Source organism: Dermacentor andersoni, chromosome 4, assembly GCF_023375885.2.
Source record: "Dermacentor andersoni chromosome 4, qqDerAnde1_hic_scaffold, whole genome shotgun sequence".
NCBI lineage: Eukaryota > Metazoa > Arthropoda > Arachnida > Ixodida > Ixodidae > Dermacentor > Dermacentor andersoni.
In genome coordinates, this window is record NC_092817.1 from 121,906,275 (window position 1) to 121,934,267 (window position 27,993).

General features: G+C 48.1%; 1 protein-coding gene across 1 annotated transcript; it reads left to right on the forward strand.

Moving 5' to 3' along the window:
* Positions 1-27,325, forward strand: LOC129386388 (uncharacterized). The gene is made up of 7 exons (XM_055074248.1): positions 1-42; positions 5,378-5,478; positions 12,415-12,505; positions 19,401-19,545; positions 20,630-20,847; positions 23,373-23,656; positions 26,733-27,325. Exons 1-7 carry the CDS (start codon positions 1-3, stop codon positions 27,124-27,126), a joined length of 1,275 nt encoding a protein of 424 aa, XP_054930223.1. The 3' UTR covers positions 27,127-27,325.
* The last annotated feature ends 668 nt before the right edge of the window (positions 27,326-27,993 follow it).

The following is a 27,993-nucleotide window of genomic DNA, read 5'->3' on the forward strand; positions in this document are numbered from 1 at the left end:
ATGTCCTCGAACGCATCTCACCTGCTGGTCACCTTCTCACCGGTGAGTTTGGCCCGATGTTTCTATCGGTACGCATACTTTGCCTTCACCTGCCACATAAATGGAACTATAGCACCTAAGAAATGAAGTACTTTAGGCTGTGTATATAACGGCGTAATTTTCATATCTCGACGTAACTTTAAAGAAATATTCGTAGCAGATAGCGGGATAGCAAATTCCACACGAGTAGGCGGTCAATTGTCGCGTCAGAAATCAAAGTAAACATTTAGTTCGTTAGCAATAATTGCTGAATAACCTATTTTTTTAACTGGTGGCGTGCCTTCCTTTCTGACTGACCTGTCGGTCACGCGAACGTGATCGAGCCAGCGGAGACTGCTTGTTTGAAGAATAAAAAACCACATCGCTAGCTGATCCTTGTAAGCAACGTATGTTGCAACTGATCCCTCGAATCCAGTGAGTTCACAAAGTCCATTTGTTCATAACTCTAAAACTAGCGCCAGTTTTCAGGTTAGTGTGGCGAAACTTGTGGTAAAATGCACAGCTCTCCAGTTTACAATTTCTTTTGAATGGCATTACTTCTTAAGCAGTGCAAAGCAAGGTTAAATGTAGAATCAATGCATTTAGCCACGCAATTCGGAAACGCATACCTAATTTTTCGCGCCAGCCTCAGAGTTTAAACCAAGTGAGTAAGCCTGACGAACTCACCATACCAGTTTGTAAATTGCAATATCTGTATTAACGTGATCAGTTAACAAGGGAAGAATTCAAATACTGTTGATGAGCGAATGATTCAGCCCCTTTCCCCCGTCCTAGTATATTCTTCGCCTGTTTGAGTAATCCGGCTTAAGGAGCACAACTGGGGTATTTGTCACTGGCGATATATATATATATATATATATATATATATATATATATATATATATATATATATATATATATATATATATATATATATTGTTTGTGGTTTGCACGAAGGCGAATCATCGTGCGCGATAGCAACGTTAAGGGGTGCTCTCGAACTCTTCGGACGGTATTCTAAAAACACAGTTGGCGCGAAGCAGCACGCGAGAGAGAGAGAGAGAGAAATAACGTTTATTTGCACCCGCAAAAAGAGCCCCGAGGAGGCAAGAGTCTTCCTGTCTCTTCGGCTTACTCCTCCCCTTTCAGCTGGCCGATGCTCCTTGGAGCTCAGCGGTGTCCAGGGCCATGCGGATGACTTCTCTTTGGTCATCTTCCTTCGAGCTGGTCATTAAAGTCTCCCAGGATTGTCTATCCCTATCTGGTTTATTGTATCTAGGACATGTCCATAGTATGTGGATCATGTCCGCCTTTGCCCCGCAGTGTTTGCAACTCATGACTTCAATGCTATCGTGCCATCTCTTCAGAATGTAGGGGTTGCAGATCACCCCCGCTTGGAGTTGCCTCCATGTTATCTCTTCTTGCTTACTTAGGTTCTTATGCGCCTCTGGCAGTGTTTTCCTTCCCATTCTATAATAATCGAGAATTTCGCTGTAAGTGTTTATACCTTCCTCTTTTTGTAGGGGCTCCCTGGCTGTAGAGGCTGCATTGGTGGACCGGTAAATAAGCTCTCGGGCCAATGCATGCGCTTTCTCATTGCCGGGCAAGCCTTCGTGGGCAGGAGTCCATACAACGTTCACTAATTCTTCTGGAATTGGTCCTTTCTCCAATATGTTGAGCGCCTCCTTGGAGATTCTCCCTGCGGTATAATTCCTGATAGCTGTTTTGGAATCTGACACTATGATTTTCACCCCTTTTTGAGTCAAAGCTAGGGCTATGGCCACCTCCTCAGCAACCTCCACACTGTTTTGCGGGGTACTGCAGCTCTTTGAGTTCTCACCGTTAGCCTGTGTCGTCACTGAGACAAAACCTGGTCTGCTTTCATATTCTGCTGCATCCGTGTAGAACACCCCTTGCTGTTTATCTAGTGATTTTTGTAACGCTTTAACCCTGTCTTTCCTCCTGTCCTGGTGGTGACTGGGATGCATATTCTTCGGGAGTGGTGGTATGCGTATCCTGTCTCTGATTTGTGACGGGATGGCTCCCGTGTTTCTTACTTTGTTGTTAGTTTTGTATCCTAGTTTCGCTAGAATTCTCAGACCACCTCTGCTTCGCATTAGTCTCTGTTGCTGGGAGACTAGTGTGGCTTCGATCAACTCTTCTAGGGTGTTTGAAATGCCCATGTTTAGTATCCTCTGCGTAGATGTGCATGGTGGCAGGTTTAGGGCTGTTTTAACTCCTTTCCTAATGAGGATTTCTATTTTGTTTTTCTCGGCCCTTGTTAGTTTAAGGTACGGTGTTGCGTATGTGATCTTGCTGATCGCGAAGGACTGTATTATCCTTAATAGGTTAGCCTCCCTCATGCCTGCCTTCTTGTTGGCTATTCTTCGGAGGAGTCGGCATGTTTGGCTTACGCTCATTTCAAGCTTTCTAATCGTTTCCGTATTTCTTTCATTGTCCTGAATGTGCATGCCTAGCACACGTATAGCTTTTACGTTTGGAATCGCGTCCCCATTAACAGTGAGTTTTATCCCGTGGTTAGGGATTTTCCTTCGCATTTTCTGTGGACTGATGAAGAGAGCCTCCGACTTCGTAGCTGAACATTTAAGTCCGGCTTTTTCTAAGTGCTCTTCAATTATATTGATGGCCTTTTGCAGCGTTTCTTCTATGTGGGCGTCACTGCCTCTATTTATCCATAGGGTGATGTCGTCCGCATAGATCGTATGTTCTAGCCCCTGTAAGTCCTTAAGTTTGTGCGGGAGTCCAATCATTACTATGTTAAAGAGAGTGGGTGAGAGCACAGAGCCCTGCGGTGTCCCCTTATTACTGAGCACTATCCCTTTCTCCTCGTTACCCCCTAGACTGACCGTTACTGTTCTGTCAGTCAGAAAGTCCTTTATATACTCGTAGGTACGTCTCCCTACGTTTAGGCTATTCAATTGTTCTAAGATTGCCCTGTGGTCTACGTTGTCAAATGCTTTGGCCACGTCTAAGCCAACGATGGCTTTCGTGTCCTTCGTTTTGTGGTCGATAATTTGCTCTTTAAGCTGTAGCATGACATCGCACGCAGATAGGTGTGCTCTGAAGCCTATCATTGTGTCAGGGTATATGTCTTGGTCTTCCAAGTATCTGCTGATTCTAGATTGTATCACATGTTCCATTAGTTTCCCGACGCATGACGTGAGGGATATTGGTCTGAGGTTTTCGAGACTGAGCTTTTTCCCCGGTTTTGGAATTAGGACTAATTTAGCCTCCTTCCATTCTTTGGGGATTTTACCTTTCTCCCAACACTCTTGCATAAAATTCGTTAGGTTTACTATTGACTTGTCGTCTAGGTTCCTCAACACCCGATTGCTGATTCTGTCCGGTCCTGCAGCTGTTTTCGTTCTGAGTCGATTCAACTCGGCCCTGACTTCTCCTACCGTGACGGGGCTGTCCAAGAGGGGGTTCTCTTCGCCTTTGTAGTCCGGCAGCGTTTGTTGCGGACCACATTTAAGATATCTATCCTTAACTTCAGCGAACAATTGCCCATTACTACCTTCGTATTTATACACTAGTTTCTGCATGTTGCTACGCGTCTCTGATTTGCTGTTTTGGGGATCTAGTAGGTGCCTCAATAGTTGCCATGTATTTGATTTACCAATGTTGTGATCCATCTGTTCGCATATGCTATTCCAATTTCGTTTCGTGAGTTCGAGTGCGTATTCTTCAATCTCTCCGTTCAGGTGCGCTAATGCCCTCCTAATGTTTCTATTGCTTCTATTCTCTTTCAATTTTTGCTCTAGCTGCCTCTTTTTCCGCCATAATCCGACCATTTTCCGGTCTACTACCTCTTGCGTTTCGTCCGCCTCCACCTTTTCGGTGGCCTCTTCAACCGCTTCCAGCATAAACAGTGTTCCGGTAGATACTACAGATGTCTCATAGCGCTAGGGCGATGAGGCGAGTCGTGAGGCGTTACAGACACCGCACCTCAAGGTGCACGAAATGAGACCGACTGAGAACCGTCGGTGCTTGTCAGTGCCGAACGAAGTAATTAGATAGACGCAGCTTGACGTTTACTGTCCTTACTGTTGAGACCATTGTATCCGCACAACGGTAGGGCAAGCGCACAGCTGCTCAGCGAGAACGCTTAATGTCTGTGCGCACAGCACTCGTGCTAGGAAGCGGAAGCCGGAACACTGGCCTCTAGCTATCTAACTCTCTCCTCTCGGACCACGCATGCGCCGTCGATGCAGTGACAGCACGACGGCGCGAAACCGCCTTGAGCGTCCGTGTGATTGCTATCGCTGTAAAGCAAGGCCTCGCAAATTAAGTGTGCTGCCTGAAAAATCGCCGGCCAATATGGAAAGCTAGAAGGCTCGCAGCGCTTTAAAGGGACCAGGAACCACCCCTCGAGCTAGGTGGAAAAAAAAAAGAACTCCGTGAATAGCGTATGCTGCCGTTAACGTTTCAGCCAAATTTTGCACTGGTGCGCAGTCCGTGGGGTTCACAAGGGGAGCTCCATTTCCCCTTTTCGCTCATACACTCCCTTTTCAAAGAGGCTATTTCTTCACCCGTTTCGGGGCTGGCGGCGGTGGCCCCTTGACGTCAGCGGGCAGATTCCCATAGAGCGCGGCCATTGGTTGATAGTTCATATCAATCAAGAAGAGTCTTTGAATCAGTGCGATTCTTCCTGCTGTTACTGCGTATAATAGTTGAAACTTAGTGTGTAATTTTACTTGTAATTTCGTGCAATTTTAGTTGTCGTAGTAATTTCGGTAAGAATTACGACCTCCATATACCAAGCCGACGTTCTCCTGCTCACGCCTTGCCGCATCCGCCCACGCAGAAATGAAGATTTCGTTACACTGCTTATGGATATCGTAACCGTCGTGCCACGCTAATTTCAGTTTAGTATTGTACGCTCAAGTGGATTCGAACCAAGCGACACTTAAGCACAGACCACACGTATACGCTATACCTGCCGCACCTCGCGCTTTATGGCGGTTAGCATAGACAAGCTCGCCCTCGTACGAAGATCGAACCCGGTACCAACAACCAGAAAGCTAGCAGATGGTTAGGTTAGCCCTGATTATAGTGACCTCCATGGAAAGGCGTTAGTAGGGCGGATTCCGTCTCCGGATGAGGACAAACATTTCTTGAACTGCTAAGCTTTCTTTCTTAGAAACCCGCACAGCCTTCCTTTGTAGCTTAAGTGCTATACAGTCGGGTGAATGACAACCTTCCCTTTCGTGAACCTTGCTTAATTCAATTTGCGGGCTCTCGCATATGTGATTTTCCAAATCGAAATGAAATATAGAAACTAGCACGACGAATAAGCCGCGACAATGTCATGTCGCTTTCCTATCCGTGTTTGCAGGCTCCACCGTATTCGCAGGCAGGTTACAGGGACGGAAAGCTTTACATCGATGGCGTCTTTGGCCTCGTCGTGGATGCGCTGGCAGACTTCGTTCCTTTCAGGTGAGCTTGCCCGATTGTGGAGAACTGGGTGCAGCAAGTGAATTACATTAGCTTGGTTTCGTACGTACTATTGAGCCCCAGTTACTGGCATGGAAAATACGCAGCAAATTGTCACAGCAGCATTAGCGACCTGCTGCAGCTGTTTCCATGGAAAGGGAACAGAACTCCTGCTCGGCCAGTGATAATAAATCAGTGCAGTCTGGTTGGTACCAGCTGCACGTATTGTGATGACTGTAAAGCTGTAGTGATGCTATTACTCTCTGTCTTACAAGGCGATGCTAATACGCCGACCTCAGGCCTTCAGGCTACATATTTCTGAGCTTTGTAAATGCATATCGGTTCTATACTTGAACGCGCGTGACGGTAATGAGTTACTCCTGGGTTTGCAAATGAGCTTGACACCGCGTAGCAGAAACAGGTTAATCATAATTAAGCGAAGTCCAGCTTTAAAAGCCAGACAAATAATACAAGCTATTAATACACTATCTATTTGACAATTACCAGGAATATACACACATCAACACGGACGGTTCTGTAATCAAAGAAAGTGCAACTGCAGCTTATGTTGTACCATCCTTACAGATAGAGTACGCTTGATGGCTAGGACGCACGTCGTCACCAACAATAGCGGAATTAGTGGCAGTTCTGCAAGCCACCTATTTTATCAAAACATATGAGGCACCAAAAAAGTGGGCAATTTGTACGGATTCCTTAGCGGCTTTAGCATGTCTTGAAACTATTGATGACATTCAACCGCACCCATCAATAAAATAAATATTATACTGAACAGTTTAACTCAGGCTATTGAAAGAAAACTTGAAGGGATATTACAGTGGGTGCCGGGATATGTTGGTATAGCAGGCAACGTATTAACGGACTCGTTGACGAAATTGGCCCATAAAGATGCAGAAGTTCTACTCATCCACTAAAGGACATGCAACGCATATTAGGAGTATTAAAGAAGGATCCGTGTATGTCAGCCTGGTTTACTGAAAATACGAAGGAATCAATTCCTTACGAAGTGGACCCTCAAGTCAAATGCCAGCTGGATGTAGAGGAGAAGGAACAAACTTTTATTGAAACCAGCAGTTTAGTTGGCTGGGCCTAGGCCTCCCATGAGGGGACGTCGACGTCTTGCCTCTTCGCCGCCTCGCAGGCTTGCTGGGTAGCCCAGAGTTGGTCGTCGAGGTGGGAGCTGCGCAGGGCGGCGTGCCATCTCGACGAGAGGGTCACAGTATTAATTGTTGGATATTGGAGTTTACATTCCCATAGCATGTAGGGAAGCGATGCTGCCTAAGTCTTACAGATATTGCGAGTGTTACTAGGGTAGATGTCTGGGTAGATCCTGTGGTAACGTGTTAGTGAGGGGTACGTGTTTGTCTGTAACAGGCGAAGGGTGGTTGTCTGTGCTCCGTTTAGCTTGTGATGAGGGATGGGGAACGTTCTTCTTTCGAGATAGAATGATTTCGTAATGCCTTTGTAGTAGGTGAGGTGCGGGTGCACCTGCGTTGTCTCCGGCACGGTTGACAAGGCCTCGTGCTACGGAGTGAGCGACCTCGTTGAGATTGGTGACGTGCGGATGTACGTCGCCGGCGTGGGCTGGGAACCAGACGAGAGTGATTTGGTTTTCGGGTGAGTGAGGGGCTTGGTGTAGGATGCGTAGTGCTTGTTGTGAAATACGACCTTTGGTGTAATTGATGATTGCTGTGCGGGAATCGCTCACGATGGTGTGGCAGTCCGGATCGAGTGTGGCCAGGGCGATGGCCACATCATCGGCCGTCTCGGCGTTTTGGGTTCCGATGCTGGCGGCATGTTTGAGCGAGCCACCTACTGTGGTAGCCGCCGCGAAGCGGTGCCCTTCTTGATATTCAGCTGCGTCGACGAACGTGACGCCCGTGGTGTCGCCATAGGCTCTAATGAGGGAGGCAGCTCTTGCCTACCGACGTTCTTTATTGTAGTCCGGCCGGGTGCATGCTTTTTGAGATAGGGTCAACATGAAGCCAAGTCTGTATGTCGCGTGGAATTGGGTATTCGTCTCCATGTTGACGGTGGTAGGTGATGCCGAGTTTAGTTTGAATGCGCTGGCCCGATTCTGTGCGGGTGAGACGCTCCAGATGAGACCGACGCTGTGCTTCGATTAATTTGTCGAAGGTGTTATGGAGTCCTAATTGGAGTAGAAGTTCCGTGCTCGCATTGTTTGGCATTCCTAAGGCTAGCTTGTAGGCACCGCGTATAATGATGTTCAATTTAGTCTTTTCTGCTTTGTACCAAATATGGAAGGCGACGACGTACGTGATGTGACAGATGACAAACAAATGAACAAGGCGGATGAGGCTTTCTTCCTTTATGCCCTATCGCCGGTTGGTCACCCGTTTCACCAGACGCGATGTCTGTCAGAGGATCTTGGATATAGCCGTTGAGTTGGCGCGGTTGGCTTCGATGGTCATGCCGAGGTCCCGGATGCTAGAGATCACGGGTATGATTCAACCATCCCTCATGTGGAACTGGATTTCCTCGTAGTGACGTTTGTGCGTAGATCCTAGTGGTGGGCGTCCACGGATCATTGGGGCGGTATAGGAGGAACTCTGACTTGTCGGGGGAACATCGAAGTCCCGTGCCTTGGAGATAATTTTCGACGGCATCGATGACGTCTTGCAGAGTGGTTTATGTGGGTAAGGAATGTGTGCTCCATAACCCACGGACACATGAGGTTAACGAGATGGGGTGGAGATTGGCAAGGCTAGATGGCTTGCCAGTTTTTGTAATAAGAATTACTTTGGCCGTTTTCATAATAGGGGAATGGACCCTTGGCGCCAGCAGTCGTTAATGTACTCGGTGAGCTGTTCCACCGAGGGGTCGTCTAGGTTTCTGAGAGTTTTGTTGGTGACGCCGTTCGGGCCTGGGGCTGAAGGGCTGTTCAATTTGGGCAGAGCAGCGTGTCGCTCGGCCACGCTGAAGTCCTCATCGAGGGCAGGATTCAGGGACCCCGCGTACTGTCCGTGAGGCATTACGGGCTCGGAGGAGATGTACTTTGGCATAAGTTATTGGTGACAGCATAAGGTATTGCGCCTTGGTTTCTGTGAATATAGGAGTTTGGTGAGACAATCCTGTTGTTGTGAACGGGTGCTGGTACTGTCTAAAAGATGTTTAAGGGTTTTCCGCGAGCGGGAGTGGTGGAGTTGCCCGTCTAGAGAATTACAAAGCTCCGCCCATCGCTGTTGATTAAGGACGCGCTTTCGTCGATAGAGCTGTGAGGTGTAGGAGTGCAATTTCAATGATCGAATGACCGCTGCCGAGATCGTATTGAGTATTGCGCCATTGAGCGTTCACTACATTTTTGATGAACGTGAGGTCAGGCGTCGTTTCTCGCGCAGTGGAGGTGCCGAGGCGCGTGGGGAAAGTCGGGTCGGTGATGAGAGTGAAGCCGAGATCGTGGGAGTCTTGCCAAAGGTTACGGCCCGCAGCGGAGCAGTGTTTAATTGTAGCCCCATCCTGTGTGCAGAAGGTTGAAGTCGCCGCCGATGACGAGGGGGCTGCTGCCAGAGGCGTTCAGGGCCTTCTTAAAGAGCGTTAAAAAGCGACTGTGGCGTAGGGGCGGGGCGTCATAAATATTGAGGATGAAGATGCCGTCCGTACGCTTTTTGTGATGAAAAGTTCAATGAAAAGGTGTTCGGTGTCACGGTCGGGGAGGTCGTGTTCGATTGCGGGGATTCTGTTGCGGACGAACGCGGAGACTCCGTGGGGCGCGTTGGTAGCGATGAAGGGTTGATATTTAGAAATTGTGATTGGAGTGTCGTGCGTTTCCTGGAGTATGAGTACATCCGGCGGACGTGAGGATGTGCGAAGGTGTTGACGAAGAACGGGCTGTTTCCGGAGGTAGCCTCGACAGTTCCACTGCCATATTTATGTATCGGTGTTAGTGTGTGCCATGATGAGGGATCTAAGAGACCATTGGTGGCGAGGTGGGAGTGTCGTGAGCGATTCCGCTCGTATCCACGATTATAGACGGGGTGACGGAGGCAGATGTGGTGAAAATACTCTGGATGTTGTTTTATATAGCGGTTATAGACGGGGTGACGGAGGTGGATGTGGTGAAAAGACTCTGGATGTTGTTTTACATAGCGGTAACTCTTTGCACTACGGCGAGCAGAGCGCTGTGGAGAGTTTCGACGGTGCTCTGTAGCGACACGAGCATGTCTCTGACTTCTGAGCGCACTGGTCCCGTAGCTCCTCTTTAGAGGGCTCGCTTGTTTTGGGCTGGTGTCGGGAGTTCCTTTGAAGGTGTGATGCTAGGGGGTTCTGGGCCTTTGTGTGTGGATTGTGTTTTGCGTTGCTTTAGGCTCCGAACTTCCGTGTGAGTTTTTGAATTAAGTCGCGTATAACTGCATTTTCTTTCTTAAGTTGATCAATGACCGCATTGCCAGTGTTTTGTTTAGGTGTAGGGGGAGGCCTGACCGGACCCTCTCGCGAGAGGCGTGTCATAGCCTCTGCGAAGCTCACCTTTTCTGAAAGCTGTCAGCTTCTTGGGGTTGACCCGGATCTCGACCTGGAACGACATGATCCGGGTCGGGCGCGGGAGTGGTGTTTGGTGTCCATGGGCGGGAAGTCACCTAGTTGAGGGGTTGATTTCTGTGCCGTAGGTTGTTCCCAGAGGCGCTTCCTAATGACGTATGGCGTTTTGCATTTGGCTGTGCACCCTTTGTCCACTGTGGAGTGGGGTCCACCGCATAGCGTGCACATGGGGTGCACCGATGGTCTTGGTCGGGATTGCGGGCGCCGCAGCCCCTGCAGATCTTGTTGTTAGGGAATGGACAAACATCCGTGTGGTGCTCGAGACGGCCACAGGGGTAGCATATGTCGAGTTGCTTGCGGTACAAGGAGCGGGGGATCAGTGTTTCACCGTATCGGACAAGGTAAGGCACACCTCCATCGAAGGCGCTGAAGACGGTCGGGGTGGAACCGATGGGCTTGGCGGCCAGGGCTAGCGGCTTGCGGGCATTTATGATGTTAGCGTCGATTGTCTGGGCGCTGTCGCTGAGGGGAATACCTCAGATAACTTCTTTGGTAGTGTACTCCTGGGCTGCCTCGTATGCGTTGACTTCGTGGGTGACACCATTGACGTGGATAGATTTCATGCGCACGTACCTGTCAGCATTGTGCAGTCGGGCAGTGCTGATCACGACGATGTTTTCCGGACAGATTGTGTCGTCGTGGATTTCTTGCGGGCTAAGTTGTGTTGCTTGAAAAATGGCTGCAGTCACTGTGAGGCTGCCGCCTTTGGCGATATTTAGTACCTCTTTAAGTTTGACGATGATCTTAATTTCGTTCTTGATTAATTGGGGCATACGTCCGGCCTTGAGGACTTGAGATTTAACGTTCTTCCTGGTTTTATAGCAAGAGCGGGAGTCTTGCGACTGTGGAGGGTCGTCGTGAGATAAGTTTTGGCCACGTTTGCCGTCGGGACGGCGGGAACGGGCGGTGCGCCAGCCCATTTCGGCGGTCAGTTCTTCTGGAGTGATGTCTTCACCGATAACTTGAACCTCCGTTCTCGGCGCGCAGCCGGCGCGTGCTTAGGCTTAGCACGGCGACGGCGTGGTCGTGGCACAAAAACGTTCGTAACACCGGGAACAGAAGTGTCCCACCTGAGAACTAGGTCTCCACGGAATCCTGGTGACTTCACAGATCTAGTGATGTAAAATTCAGGCCAAGAGTCACCAAAAATCGCTGCAAGATCACTTGGTGAAGCCGGAGCCCTGCTGCTCTGAGAACTGCTTGAGCGTAATCTTCTTTATAAAATTACCAAGATGCTAATTCATCGACTGCGCCTTGGGGCAGCATACACCAAACATTTCCTATATCACTTAGAACGGGCTTCTTTTCCGACTTTCTCCTGTGGCCACGACGATGAGGATGTTCGCCATCTACTCCTCGGCAACTAGAACAAGAGCTACACTCCGTTGATCCTCACCGACCTTTCTCACTCGCAAAATTGCTGGGCCCATCGGCATCGCATATATATCACAGCGAAAAGCATTGAACGCATTGAACGTTTTTACGAAGACACAGGCATACTTAACTATAACTTACTTCTATTGTTAGTAATTATTAGCGCTTGTATATTACGTGTTATACTTTTTTGTATTCTGTGCTTGCATTATTTTTACTCTGTGTAATTCCTTATCTGTTTATATGCACATCGAAGTCTGCGTCATGGCCGCTCGTGAGTGTTTGTGACTTTATTTAAAACTCGTTGAGGGGCGACTTGCATTTGCCTTTGATATGTATATGTCCATGGGTGTATAGGACTGTGTGCTGCGGATCTCTGGCCTTATGACGTGGTTTGTATTCATTTTCTTGCCACATAATGTTTATATTGTTTCTATGTGAAAAGGAGTAGCCGTCACAACTATAAGGTGACTACATCTCTTTCATTTATATTCATTTAAAAATATACAAGCAATAATAATAATAATAATAATATTAATATTAATAATAATAATAGGCAGGCAATAAGTTTACGTTGGGGCCCACACCCTTGTTGTGAACAAGTTACCAGTATATGTGTATCCCTAAACGACAAGCTTTGTTCTTTTCGTATTTCCTTCCCGGCAGATTGCCCCTTTCAAAGCATTGCTTAGCGCACAGTGTACTGCCCAAATCTGTTGACCACAAGAACACCTTCTCATCTTTCTGCGCCTTTATCATTTGAATCATGATTATTGCGACCCTTTTTTTAAATTTAAACATGGGTTTCTGCACTCGTTCTGCAAGAAACGCGGAGCACATTTGGTGTGTAACAGCTGTTACTCATGGTAAACGGCTTATTGTGGCCGTTAGATCCTTGTCCAAGCACTGGATTCTGCATGGTGTTCTGCACTTGCTTCTGTAACGCGTGTGGTATCTCTGTTTTAACGCCGTCATTCTTTTGAGCTGCAGCTACGACGTCGTGTACGACCACCGACTGTCGTTTGGAGTGCGCCTGCCCAATGGTTCTTACACAGGCATCATCGGACTTCTTCAGAGTGGGGTAAGTGGGCGCGCAAGGCTTACGAATACATTGGCTTTTGGCGAGCTGCCGGCCAAGAGCGCCAGGCCCACCCCGTCTGCTGCAGCACCACTACCGCCACCACTTTTTAGACAAGCTTGCAGTGTACAGTCAAGAATAAAACAGTGCTCTACACGTGACCGAAAAGTAAACAAAACAACACGAGCGCTAACTTGAAGCTAAAGATAGCGACTGAAACCTCTCCACAAAGCTGGTTAATGTTCAATCTAACCACTAAGCAGCGATCATGATCTTTTGTCAACTGGTTTTTAACAGTCTGTTGCCTTCGTATTCAGCTTCAAGTAAGCTTTTGTATAAAAAATAGGTGTCCAAATTAGTGCGATCTCATGCGTTGTCGGATGTTTCGTTTTCCCAGCGTATACGTTCTTTTCTTGGTCCTCTAAAAAATACATTAATATAGTTTGACTGTGTGCGAACACCACCCCCATATTTACTAACATAGCGATCAGGAGGAGTCAGCTGACTCCATCCTGTCCCTGCAAACTTCCTAATATGATCATTACGTCTGATTTTCTAACGGCATCAACTAGGCTACTCAATCCTTAGCAGCCACTCTGTTGCTCATACTCGTAGGCCACCACGTCATTTCATTACCTGCTGAATTATACTTCTTTCTTTTAATCTCACCTAGAAGGTCACTTGTCTGAATTTGCTCTCTAATCCATGCTGCTGTCGTCCTCGCTAATAACATTTAGTGTATCAGTTTTCGTTCCATCGCTCTTTTATCGCGGTTTCCAGCTTCTTTTGAAGTCTTTTTGATAGCCTACGACAATTTCGTACGTAGTGGCAGAATACGCGAATTTTGGTTGCGTTGGTGTTGTGAACTGCACTGCACTAGTTCTCGGATGTTGTCATGGTAGTTTCGACTGTGAATGAATCACTAGATACCACTTATCACTTTCCTCGCTCAGGTAACACCGCCTTTCTAACACAAGCCGCCGCGAATATCGGCTTGCCAGAAGAAATTGCTCACCCTAATGCGAAGGCGTTAGGAAATGTTTGTCACGCTTTCCAGAAACACAGAACATTCCGAATTGCAGCACGTGAATCGGCGTGATGTGTAACGACTATCGGCAAACGTGCTCTGGAGGCTCAGCGCAGTTTCAATTGGCTTCGCAAGAGTGCAGACAAAGAAACGTACTTAACGGGCCGAGGTAGCAGCCTTTGATCTTTAACTCGATCGCGTTACCGAAATGCGGTTTCACATCTGCCCTCGTCTTCGTGGCGCCTTAGGCTTTTATCACTTGCACACGTCGCAGGCCGCGGACCTGGCCGCCGCCCCCGTGCTTGTCCGCTACGACCGCACCGAGGTGGCCACGTACGCACCCGTCCTGTTCTCGAGCCACTGCGGTCTCATCGCCGTCGCGGGAGAGCCCGCTGTGAACGCATTCAGCTACTTGTTTGTATTCGACTGGGAGGCAAGTCACAAAAGAGCTCTATGACGGTGCTACGCAGATGCCTTTATTTTGTGGTGCAGTTAGTAAGCACACTTTCGATGCACTCGGTTGCTCGGGTAATCGCTAATTGAGCGTCTTTCGACGAAAGCGACAAATCGAAACCGCAGCCTCGTTCGGCGTCCGCACGGGGCAGGCCGCAAGTTACCGCGTCTATAAGCGTTTTTTTGAGCAGCTCCCAAGCCTGTAAAACCTTGTGAAGTACGTTTTTATAGGAGGTATGTAGGCATACACGACTGAGCGCGGAAGCAATGGCGCCATCGGAAACAATATGAGGACGACGATGTCTAACCGTACTAAGCGCGACCGTTATTAAAATTCCAGCTAGCTCCATGGGTATTGCGCACATATTTGCGGTCGTTGAACTGTTATCCTCGAACTGCATTGCTTAAACTGTCCCGAGCCGCAGTGACTGGTGCCCAACGGTGTCAATTGTACACAGGATTGGAAGTAATTAATAAGGAGAAAATAGAATCGGGATCAACCTATATATTCTTGAAGCAAAGCGCAAACGTGTCGCTGAAATATTTGTCGTTAAGGGCGATAAAATTTTTTTATAGCGAGAGTGCACGTACTAATTTCAATGCAACAGAGCAGGTCCGCTTGATGCGCTGGCTGTTCTTTCACTGAAAGCCGGAAATGGAGCCAACATATAGCTCAACAAATGCAGCTTAGCACGTCTCTCAACTTCCACATGTGCGGAATAAACCCTTGCTTGGACTTTTGTGAGTTCCTTTTGTTCATGTCCTCATGCTCTGGTTTCATTCTTTTTTTTTTCTTTTGCGACAAAGCTGTTCATGTTACTTGAATCAGTAATATACGGGCCGAGAGCGTGTTCGGTTAAATGTGTGAACAAAAAAGTACCAGCGAACACTGTGACAGACTTCCCAACAGGGGCGTAGCCAGGGGGGGGGGGGGGGCTTATGGGGCTTGAGCCCCCCCCCCCCGCGAAATTTTTTCGTGCTGTCATGCGCCGCCGACAAAAACAACTCTCGGCGCCGGAAATCATGCTCGATTTTGTCTAGAACGTCCTGAATTCACGCTCGAAAAGACATTTTAGCGCGAACATTGCGAAATCGGGCTGGATTTCGCAGAAACGCCGATGCATGGGGAGTCACATATCGTAACGCAAGGAGCCCCACCGAGCACAAAATTTCAAGGGCGTTTTGATGGCGAGCGGGCTCGTCTCGGCATCTCGTGGAGGCCGCGGAATCTACGGAGCGCTTGGATTTCAATTCTGAAACTTTGTGGGTATAAAGTTCCAATAACATTTTGATGCGAAAGCTGCATTGACATTTCCAAAGTCATGCTTTAGATGTTCGATTCCGGTACTTTGTGGGTTTAATGCTGTTGTAAACATTTGACGCCAAAGGTGCATCGACCTTTCTAAAGTCGTACATCGGGATACAAGTTGACAAAGCACGCAGCGAGGTCCGATGAGACAAAGCGTTGTGGTGGTTCATTTGTGCCATCAGGTCACAGAAAAGAATATGAATTTTTTTTCACCTGCGCCAAAGCATCCATGTCAATACATTAAAGCCACCATCGTAACTAAGTTCTTATTGATTTTTCTACCTAAACTTTTATTCGCGAGGATACATTAGGCCTCTTTCTCATCTTTTTTTTTTCTTTTTTTTGTTCTCGCAACCCGCGGGCTGCCGATCCAGCCAGAGCGCATGCGTTTTTCTCGTGCTGCATCGACAACCGCGCGGCGAACTTGGATGCGCGTTCGTTTTTCTCTTGACATAAAAATTGTAACAGCGCAAACACATGCAACCACAAAGTAGCAAAGTAGACACAAGCGCTTGTGTCACAGCGCTTGTGTCTCGTCTTTGCTACTTAGTGGTTGCATGTGTTTGCGCTGTTACAATTTTTATGCCAAGTATGCACCAACTCACCCAGAAAGAAGTTTTAATGAAGTACGTTTTTCTCTGGCCGACTGCAATTTCACCTGGCAGAGTCTTGGACGCTTTCTGGCTAGCAGACGAGAAAAAGAAACAATGCATAGTCGCTCGCCGCCAGCACTGCGGGGACTCGACGGATTGCAACGCGTTCGCTTGTGTGCGCAAGGGAGAAAAGCGAGGAGGAAGCGCGCCGCCTTCTGCCGCACGCGATACATTTTGGGAGTGGAGGGAGGGGGGGGGGGGGTGTCGTGATCTGTGAATCTGTGGTTGCGCAACCTGTTTGTTTGCCTTGTTTGACGCATTATATTTAGTGACTTTTTCTTAGGTACGTAGATTTATTGGAGACTTATACGCATATTTAAACATCTTGTTGCGAGGTTTTCTGTATATGCGCAGTGAACTTTGTTTCCATTGCCGATTTTTGCCCTGTATCACGCTGTGTCTTCACATTTGTATATTCCATTGTATCTTCGAATTTCTAATGTACGAAGGCGAGTCAAATGAAAGTGAGACAAGCCGCCCCGCGCAATAATGGTTCGGTTCATTATTTTCGAGGCATGCGCGTAGCACATACGCATCTCATTTACAAGTGACATGCAGAGGTGAGGTTAAATGTTCTTTAATGTTCTCTTACACTGGGTTGAACAGGGTTACGTGACATAATGGACACTCCAAAAGTTGAACAGCTTGGTGTCGTGAGGTTTTTGACAAATGAAGATGTTTCCCAAAAAGAAATTATTCGCCATATGGCTGCCGTATGCGTTGAACATTGCGTTTCATTGGCCACTGTGAAGCATTGTAGCAAATTGTTCAAAGAAGGACATGAAAGTTACAAAGACTATCCAAGGCCGGGCCAAAGCCACCGTGCAATCATCCCCAACACAATTGAAAAGGCCGTGGTTGCTCAGTGGCTATGGTGTTGGGCTGCTACGCACGGAGGTCGCGGGATCGTATCCCGGTCATGGCGGCTGCATTTCGGTGGAGGCGAAATGCGAAAACACCCGTGTACTCAGAGTTAAGTGCACGTCAAAGAACCTCAGATGAGGGTGACGACATTTTGTCTGCATTTGTGACCGGGGATGACTCATGGTGCCGCTACTACTTGCCTGAAACACTACGGCAAAGCTTACAGTGGAAGCATTTGAATTCACCCCTCCCAAGGAAAACATAGGCCGTCATTTCTGCCGGAAAAGTGTTGACTTCTTTTTAGATCGTTAGGGGCCATTATTGATCGAATTTTCTAAACCTGGAGAGACTCTAGATCATTTCAGATATTGTGAAAGGTCGGATCGGCTGCGTGTCGCAATCAAGAACAAACGACGTGGAAAATTGAGCATTGGAAATATCTTGCTTCACAACATTGCCCGTTCCTACGTCGCTGATGTGGTTAATACGAAACTGGCAAAGTTCAAGTGGGAAACGTTGCAACATTCCTCATGCAGCCGAGACCTGTTGCCTTGCGTCTTCCACATTTGGTAAAATTTGAAAAAACTGCTCAAGGGAACCAGATTCGTGTCGGAAGATGAGGTGTAGTCATTTACAGATTTTTGAGGCAGCAATCCAAGGAGTTTTATGAGACGGGAATTACGCGACTCATTAGTAGGACAAGTATCTAAATACTCATGGTGACTACTTTTAAATAAAGTACCCCGTTTATCATATATTCGCATTGGCTCACTTTCATTTGACTCGCCCTCGTATATTTTGCAGAACTCCTGCTTTTTTACATGTGCTCGCAATACACGAGCGGTGACAGCTGCTCCTGCGCAATACATTTTAACAAAGGACAGCGTCATTGAGATTTTCCCCTGGTCGTTGCATATGTACGAAAATGTAAACAAGGTTGTTGAATGACATATATATATATATATATATAGATCCCTCGACTAATTCTATAAGGAGGAGGCCGAGCTGCAAAGTGAGCCCCCCACGAACGAAATTTCTAGCTACGCCACTGCTTCCCAAACATACGTAGGGTGATGGGTCTATCATGCAGTCAACATTAGGAGATAGGTAGGAGGGTATGCGCGTCATATTCAGAGAGAGAGAGAGAGAGAGAGAGAGAGTAGCAGAGATCAAGTGAACAGCGTGTGCAGCGGTAACGGAATCATGTCTGCAGGGCCCAATGCCTTTCAGGGCACGATCATGTTTAGCACGAAAGTGTGGCAACTTCACGGGTGTTTGGTCGATGATTTGGCGAAGCCTCATAAACCTTCTTAGTGCTCGTATCCTCTGTTACCCACCCTCTTGGTAAACTATGTAATGCAATGAAATGCAAAATGACCACTCGCTCTGAATCAATTTCTGCTGCCTTGTTTGTTTTTTGGTGCATTACCTGTCATTTCATTTTGTATAGATCAATTTTTCTTTTCGACAGCAATCTTCTGTTACATGTGGTGCAAACTTTTCCGTCCGTGCTTGTTTTGCGAAATCTGCTCAACTTGTCGCAGTACGATTCGGGGTTTAGGGGCTTCTGCGCCTCGTGATAGTTGGGAAGTATACAGCACACAGCTGAAATTGACAGACCCGCTTTTTACTATTGGTGTTTTCTGTTACGTGTTTTGTGTCATCGTTTCTACGGCCGTTGTGCGTGCCAGCTGGGAGGCAATGCAATACTATGACGAACGCACTAGCCTGCCAGCGCATTCAGTAGTGACTCAGGGAATGCCATTTTAGGGTAAACATTTTACAGCAGTGATTGTTGATTAGCGAACTGACGGAGGGTCTGATCAAGAGACCAAAATGAAAGTAAATTAGGAAAGCATTCGACCCTCGAAATTTCCCCACCCGTATCGTCGTTGTTTTTCAAGGCAGGGTCACATGCGCAAAGCGTGCACTACATGGTTCCGGTATAGTTTGCTCTTTCGACGACGGCCAGTGAGGCACACACGAAGACAGTAGGGCACACAGGTAAACAAACGAGCGCTCCCATTTGTTTATCTGTGTGTCTTACTGTGTGCCTGTCTTCGAAAGCGAAGCCCATACCAGTATACAATTCCAATCAGCCCAAGAAACAGCACCGTATACATGGTCCATTCGATCCACCTTCACTTGCTAAACTGCTCCAGGAGGTACTGCGCCTCACTTGTCTTTTCACCCGCTTTACACGAGGCCACCTGCACGTAACCGTTCGTTTCACCTGCGGGCAGAAAAAGTTCCGATCATTCATTGCACTTGCGGCATAGGAAATGCATGGCAATGCAAGAAGTGTCTGTCCGGTTGCCCACAAGCACGGAGCTGAAACTTAACCGCAGTGAACCAGTTCATGAAGTGCAGGGCAAAACGGAACGGACAGCTTGCAGGAATGCTCCTATAGGCCGTACTATAGTCGCACTGAGGGCCGTCCACGTGGCCAGGCGAGTTAGGGCGAGTGAAAGTCACGCCTATTGTAATGTGCTCCACTTCGCCGTCTTTTTTTTTGTTTACTTCTTTGATTAACATGCTGCGGACGCACCTCGTTCATTTTTACAAGGCAAGGTCTTGTGATGCCCTGCCCAGGTGTGGGCAGTCCTCCTGGCCACCATTCCGGTCGTGTCTGCGGCTCTAGCCTTCGTTGAAAAGCGGAGGCCGCGGACTAAAGGCAGCTTCATCTGGGAAATGTACGAGAATGCGTGGGACATACTCCGTTCTTTCACCTACGAAGGTTTGTATATATGCGTGTCTCAAATTGGCGCCATAGAGCTGAAGGTTTTGTTGCGCATTAATAATAGTACTTGCTGTCTCGTATTCGGGAAGCCATTGAAGCAGATAATTCTGATCAAAAATTAAAATAAGATGGTGGAATTTCTACAAACTTGGTGGGGACTAGAAATTAAGGTAGTGGTACTGCCGCGAGAGACTTTAACTTTGTGTTGATTTCAAGGGTAAGAAGTCGGCGTTGATCGCATGAAATTGTATATTTGTGGTAGGTAGCAATATACAAGATTTGCTAATATTTAGTCATCTCCAGAGAAGTAACAACAAAGAAAAGCGAAATTTTCACTGCGCCAAGACAACAGTGAATATACTCAAGACATGTAAGCTGTCAATTAGCTTTTTTTGTCATACTTTGCTGTTGAAGACGGTAAATTATCTAGTTCCAAAAAAAAAAAGACGTCGTTTTGCCTGTATATCTTGCAAATATGCATGAACGAGGCATGCTTCGTTACACCGATAGCTGCCGTATTCATCAGGTTCGAAGTCTCTACCGCAACCGCAAGATGGTGCCGCAATGAAGGCTAGCTACAAGTGAATTTATAATATGCCTATAAGGGTTTCGTTAGGGCTACCAGGCGAAATACATTTTCCCAGTGATGATGAGGCTTAAAGCATTCGCTTGTGAACAGCGCATGACGTGACCCGGACACTAAGGTGCACAAGGCTCCTTTCTGCAAAACAGGGCGTGGACGGTTCCTTATGCTACCTTGTGCAGAACCTTCATTGCTGGCGTGCTATGCACAAGGCACCGTTCACAATCCGCTTCGTTTTTCGTCGGTAAGCCCCTATATACGCCGACAAGCTCGACGTTCTCCCTTGCTCATCTAGTGGGTCCACCTTGCAGCGCAGAAAAAGCAGGAAACGGTACGCCTCGTCAATTTGGTGTCGAAACAAAAGCAAGACGCTATACGTTTTCTGCCCGCGTGTCTGCGCGTGACGCTGCGTGTTCCAAGATCTGCCATCCCCAAGTGGGTCACCCTGATGAGCTCACCATGAAAGCAGCTCGGTTGGAACTTTCGCGCGGCGTGCAGGGCACACGGCCCAGACGAAGAGCCACGGTGGGCGGCTCCTCTACTCGCTGTGGTGGCTCACTGTGTTGGTGCTCACGAATGGCTTTGCCGGCCAGCTCAAAGCCAGCATGGCCATCAAGACAGAGCCCACGCGGTTCCGTTCTGCGGGTGATGTCGCCAACCAGCCAGCGATAAGGCCTTTGATATGGAAACACACAGTCTACGAGACTTACGTGCGGGTAAGTGCATGTGCGTCGTTCACAGGCTTGTATCAGTGATTTTGTCAGTCGAGCGCTTCAGTTGATGACATATTGTCTGTCCTAAAGAAAAAAGCATCCTGCGAATACACTTTTTTTTAGTAGATTCAGAGGCCTAACGTTGTTCGCGCCTGGCCTCCTGCGAAAAACCAGTATACACACTTGTAACATAAATAGAGAACTTTTATTAGCAGAGACGAAACTTGAGTGTCCGACTAACTGACAAAGAGAAGAAAGAAACACTAGCTGGCCTTTCGTCCAGCAGTTCAGGCTATCAGTCATTGGAAACGAGCGTCTCTCTCGCGGGGGTCTCAGGTCATAAGCGCATGCCTCTTTTTGTTGTCTTGTAATATCGAAATTGTTGAAGCCGAGCACGTAACTCACACAACGTGTTGTACACACGTGCAGCTTCTAGACTTTCCCTGCATCTCACGGGAGCAGCATGCAAGAAAGTGTACGTACACTGCACGTTTTCGTTTTGGCGTGGGTGCATTTACTGCGGTTTTTCTTTTCTTTTGGGATTCCCTCCCCCCTCCCCCCCCGCCAGAAGCTTTAGAGGGCAGACATTCTCATCTTGGCCTTGTATTACATTTATGAGAACCGCAGAGGGGCACGGAACATGGTAATGTTTCGAGTGACGTTAATTACGTCTGTGCTGTTGTCAGTGTAATAAGGGACTATTTTTAAAGCGTAGGGACAAGCAGATGTGCGTATAGCAGGGCGTCTCGAGATTGGGGCCATACATGTACCTTTGTTCAGGCAGGAAACCGACAAAACCAATCTCTGTTCAAAGCACTGCAAGAATAAATGGCTCACATCGTGCGCCAATGCTTTGGATTCCTGGTGCACCCAGCAAGTTGGTACCCCTCGTAGCGACCTTAATGTCATGTCGGGCTATGCATGTTTTACAGTGTCGACTATAAGACAGTATCGCGCGCACTTTGCTATTATCGCATAAAACAGCTGGCAGCCGCTTTCTTGAGCTCTTTTTCATTATTGTTATTATAGGGTTTTAGGTGCCAAAACTACTGTCTGATTATGAGGCACCCCGTAGTGGAGGACTCCGGAAATTTCGACCACCTGGCGTTCTTTAACGAGCATCTAAATCTAAGTACACGGGTGTTTTCGCATTTCGCCCCCATCGAAAGGCTGCCGCCGTGGCTGGGATTCAATCCCGCGACCTCGTACTCAGCATCCCAACAACATAGCCACTGAGCAACCACGGCAGGTGTTCCTTGAGCTCTTCATGGCATCGCACCTTCCTGTAGACATTTCCTCATCATCCTAAATATACCCACTCCCGGGCTGAAATGCTTGAATTTGCAATGTTTCTTTTATTTTTCAAGTAAGTTGTAGCTGCGTTAGGCATAACCCCCACAGGGGTCACGAGGTTAGAGTGAGAGAGAGAGAGCGGAAGAAAAGGCAGGTAGGTTAACGAAGGTCTCACCCGATTGGCTACCTTGCACGTGGGGAAGGGGAGAAAGTAAAACAAGGTTAGATAATTCTGATACAGTATTGCCTATAAACGTAGTTCGGAAATGCCAACATCTTGTTATTGTGTATTACGCGTAACGAGCTGTTAGCAATTGGAGACGTATTCCAACGAGTTGGTGTTTAGTAGTAAAGCGCTCTTAGCCAGACAGCAAGAATAAAGTAATGATACAGTGCCGTATTATTTCCACCAACTAAGACCTCAATACTTCTCGCTTGTTTCATATATGAAGTTGTGCGCTGCCTCACCATACATCGCCGCTTAATATGCTGAGCTCTGAGCCTGCTCTTGCCTTGACAAAACTGCGGCAACAATAATAAAGCCTACGCCATGCCAAACCAGCGTATAATTATATTCTAGCCCACGAGGTCGCGGGATCGAATCCCGGCCACGGCGGGCGCATTTCGATGGGGGCGAAATGCGAAAACACCCGTGTACTTAGATTTAGGTGCACGTTAAAGAACCCCAGGTGGTCGAAATTTCCGGAGTCCTCCACTACGGCGTGCCTCATAACCAGAAAGTGGTTTTGGCACGTAAAACCCCATAATTTAAAAAAATATGTTCTAGCCTGTTTAACGCGACCTATTGCTGTCACTGTAGTGTAGTGTACAAAAATATAGAAGAAGACATGGGCTAGAGGAGAACTCTCGTATACATGTGGTTTGGCTCAGCCCATTGAAAGCGTTATAATCATTCATAACTTGCACAACTTTCTTTTTTTCATAGCTGGAACGCACGGAAGAGCGGCTGTATTAGGTTCACGTCGCAGCCGACACGTTTATGTATGAAAATAATTCAGTCGCACTCGAGCGTTGTCATAACGTAATGTCAATTGTCCACGTACGCGCTTACGGCAGCTTCACTAGTTGCCTGTAATGGCGCCGTAGCGTCTACGGCTACCGTTTTCACATGCATCGCGGTAATTCGGGTGCAAGTGTGCGTTAATGCGTGGTCATTTCCTTGTGCACAGGCGCACACATTTACGCGAAAAGTCCCTTTCCTTTTGCCGCCGCAGACATCCGAAAGACCATCTATGCAAGCCCTGACACGACAGGTGCACCGACACGGCGGGTTCGTGCCCATCGCCGAGTTGTATTCTTCCGCTGCCATGGAACAACTCTACAGCGGCCGCGCCGTCATCATCAGCGACCGTATCGTGACCATGAACATGCTTTCCAAGCAGTGCCGGCTCACCGGAGGGAGGCTGTACGTTGCGCCGGAGCTGCTCTTCACTCGATTCTTCACCGTAGCGCACTCGAAGCGTCTGCCTCCGGAGCTCGAGCGCAGGATACACGCAAAGTGCGTCTTCGTCTTTGCTATATACCCATCTAGTTTTTTAAAGAATGGATGCGGCTTACGTACGCTGAAGGGACATGCAGTATTAATAACGCCTGCGCCCTTACTAAGCACCCATATAGCGTTTCCATAAACTTGGACCCGCTGCAGCTAAACACTCCGAGAGTGTCGCAGTAATTGAGCTACGCTCGATAACTGTTACGATGTTCGAACGCCGATAATGTTACGAAATTTTAAAGTGAAGGTGAAAGGAAACGGGTATACAACGCTAAGGCAGATAAGCCCATCAAGTTGTACAATTATTTTAGAAAGAAGGAACTAATAATGTTATTTGATCTGGAAATGCAGTTAACAGCGAGGAAAGAAATTTAGGGAGTAGGCAGGCAACTTCAACCGGGATTGGCACAACGCCTGTCTACACTTCAGAAAAAAGCAGACATAATAAAAGGAAACTGAAGATTGAAAAAAAGAAAGGGTAAAGAAATTACAGGATGGTAGCAGTCTAAAGTGAAACAATGAGAAAGGAGACAACAAACGAGAAAAGCATGCAGTGCACCAGAGACGTCTTGCGCTTAACTCATTCCTCTGAAGTGTTATTCATGTTATGCCGAGCTCCCAAGAAAGAACTTTGTTTGAGCCCCTCTTCTGCAGCATTTAGCGTGAGCACACTTCATCTAGGCCCACGTCTCCGTCTGTCGGGTCAGTTGACAACTAAGGCACGACGACCGAACACTGGCGGCAAGCATGTCAGAAAAAAAGGCTGAGCGTTTTCGCCCCGCTGTCGCAGGCATTCGACCTGCCAGTTCCCGCAGTCCTCGATAGAAGATGCCATTACAAACCAGGAGCGCTGCAAAATGTAGTCTATGGACCGTCGGCAACAGTGTTCACTTATTGTTATCCTTTCGAATATTTGTTTGAATCGCCGTATTTTCTAACCATCTGTTTCACTTTCCGTTCTGCTTTTTTTTTTTCGTTGTCGGGCTCGGATTAAGCCGCGCCTCCTTTATGACAATGTTGAATATTGGCATAATATAAGTCCTCGATGCCGCGGATGATTAGAAACGAAGAATGAAATATTAAACGGATCATCACGAAATGCGGTCCAGTGGGCCCTGCTTTAGAGTTATACCTAGATGCGTCATGAAATGAATGCGCATGCAAGCTCGCAGCTCACGCTCACTCATGAGCATTTAGCCTGCGACACACTAGTCCAAAACTTTGTTTACAACCCCTTCCTCGCAGCGTCTCGGCATTTTTATTTTGCCACTGTCCTCGATTTCAATCACAATCACCCTCCAAAGCACTGCGATCACACGGCGATCGGTCGATCTCCATGAAGGCGCTACTTGAAAGCCGTCCCCATCAATCGCGTCGGCCTACAAGACAGTGAGGCACATATAAAGCGACAGCTTTAAAGGTCCCATTGCCCAGGGAACGGGGCATGGGCGGTATTGAGCGTGAGTTGGCCGTGAGCGAAACGAGTCTATAAATAGCAGCGTTACGCGCGCCGCGTTTCTACCAATCACAGAGCGGCGCGCGTTTCTACCATCCGCGGCAGCGGCGGCGCCGGCCGGGCGGGGGAAAGAAAAAAAAGAACCACAAAGCTTGCCTTCGCGCACAGCGTTCGCTGGCAGCGTTTGCCGGTAAAGATTACGGCTGCATATGCTGGTGGTGGTGATAACTTTATTGCACACAGGGGAGTTGCAGACACGCAGGTCCTTGGGCCCCCGCACGGCCCCACTGCACTCAAACGTTCATGTCCCGGAGGCTCATGACGCTGGCAGCCCGGCCTGTGGCGATGGCTTGCTTGGCCGGGTCCTCGGAGCGCAGTAGGGTCTCCCAAGCCTCCCAAGTAGTAAGGTGCTCCAGGCCCCGCGGGGGAGGATCCGCCGGGCAGAGGAAAAGAATGTGATCGAGAGTGGCTTTGGGCTGGTGGCAGAAGGTACAGGAGGGGTCGGTGTGGACGTGGTGATAGCGCGAGCGTATATAATGCTGCAGTTCCCGGGAAGCGTGAAAAGCAGTCAGGAACCCTTTAACGCTACCGGGGGTTGTACCCTTAAAGGCGAAACTTAAAGGGGCTAACAACTGGGCAGAATGTGTTGCGAGACGTTGATGGAAAAGAAATGACCATTATTTATAGTGGTGGGCATTCTGGCACGCTGTTCGCGATTCAGGTAAGAATTATAATTTTAAATTTGCAAAGAATTAGAGGCTCAAAAACGAGTAAGTAGCGAAACCTGGCGGAGAAATCTTGGTATTTCGGATATATTCTGTGAGATTACTGTACGTATGTCGACTGTTGTTAAGTAAACATGATTATTACTTAAAATTGCAGTTGGTGTACTTTTAGACACTCGCGCATTATTCTATGTTTCCGAAATAAAAAAAAAGCGCGCGTGGCTACGCCAACACGCTGAACTCAATATCACGTGCAAAGGCATCGTTTCGTTTTCGATCCGATTCGTTCAGTTTTGACTTGTTAAATACCAAAGCAGTTTGACAGGAACCCGCGAAAACACGTAGCTATTATCGCAGAACTCATTTAATAATTCGGAAAAGATGAATCGCAGGAACATCGACTTGATATGCAAAATCATACTTTGTTACAGCGCAGCCCACACTTGCCGTCTACCTCCCACTAACGCCGGCGTATAATCGCTATCACGCTCACCTATCACCGTTTTCAGCATGCCTCCAGTGAACGACTAATCCTCACTGCAGATCGAAAAATTGTGATAAAAAATGTTCTAAGGCGTTTTCCGGGTTAGCACTTCATTATTATCAACAGTGACCGGTAAGCTTTCCATTGCAGTAAAGTAATGGGTACCATGAAAATTGGCTGTCAGTCCCTTTAAGCGTCTCCAAAGTTTTTGTGCTTCTTGTGGGCGACTCGCCTGTGAGAACGTCTCGGACTGTACGACGTCGTTCACGCACGCTCACACGTTACCCGCGTCTTTCCTTCTGCCTCACCTTTCTATTACCCTTTATAACCCTCGCATGAGGAAGCCCGCCCGACTCTTTTCCGGTTGACGTCCCTGCCTTCTCCCTTTCTTCTCACCCTCACTTGCTGCTCCTGCAGAGTGACCGCCATCATGGAGTCCGGTCTGAACTTAAAGTGGGAAGACGACGGCATGCAAGAGTGGCACCGCTGCCAAGCCATGCAGCAGGCCGGCAGTTCGCAGGCAGGCGAGCTGTCGTTCAAGGTGCTCCGCTACGACGACATGGCGGCCATCTTCTCCCTGTGGGCCATCATGGCGGCTCTCTCCCTCGTCGCCTTTCTGCTGGAGCTGTGCGCCCACAGGACGTCGACACGACGCCAGTACCGGCTCCCGCGCATGCACGCGAGGCGGAACGCCCGCCTCGCCCTCCAGGATCCGGCAGCAGGAGGCGCTGCAGCGCCTGCCAACACAGGCGCGCGCCGCATGCGGATTTCGAGCGTGACGCGTGGGAACACCTCGGTCGTCAGTTTTTGAAGTCGCAACTATATGCAAGGTTCGCCGCGATTGGTCATTTGTAATTCCTGAATTCCAGAAACGCCCATACTAGCTCGACAGAAGTATGCATATGTGTTACTGCACCAAGCATAAAGACGGGGAATGCGGGAGATGGAAATTCAAGACGATGAGCAAAACGTGAGCAAGGTGAATGCAGGAGCCAACGTTTCGACAAGTGGACTTGTCTTCGACAAGTCCACTTGTCGAAACGTTGGCTTCTGCATTCACCTTGTTCACCTTTTGCTCATCGTCCTGCACCAAGTATAGTCCGGCACAGTTTGACAGTGTTTTCGGTTTCTTGTAGCCGATACTGAATCTGTGCAGCTTCAACGTGCGACAGTTTCCCATTCACTAAAACGGGGAAGAGAAAATTAAAAAAAAAAGAGTGAGAGCTGCTCCTGAGTGGCGTGTTTTCGTAATATAAGCGCTGTGGTAAGCAAGACTTGTTTTCGCGCCTTAGCTTAAGCTAATGAGAATGAGACTTGGGAACTATGATTCAGGGCCGCTGTTTCCTGTGCGCGCTCGATCTTTACCTCCGTAGCCTCCCCTTCATTCGCGAAGAAACGTTGACCGCGAGCATAGCACTTCGTGGCGTGAATAGACCAGTGAATAGATTACATATAAACAAGACGCGACATGGAAGCCCAGTGGCTACAGCGTTTAGGCGCTGTGCATGACACCGCAGGATTCTATTCCCTGTCGCGACTACTAAATTTTGAAGGGGGCCGAATGCAAATACGCTCGTGTACCGTGCTTTCGATGCACGTTAATGGTCAAAATTAACTTGGAGCCCTCGCCCGCTACAGCGTCCCCCTTAAGACACTGGGCTGTTTAGGGACGCTAAGC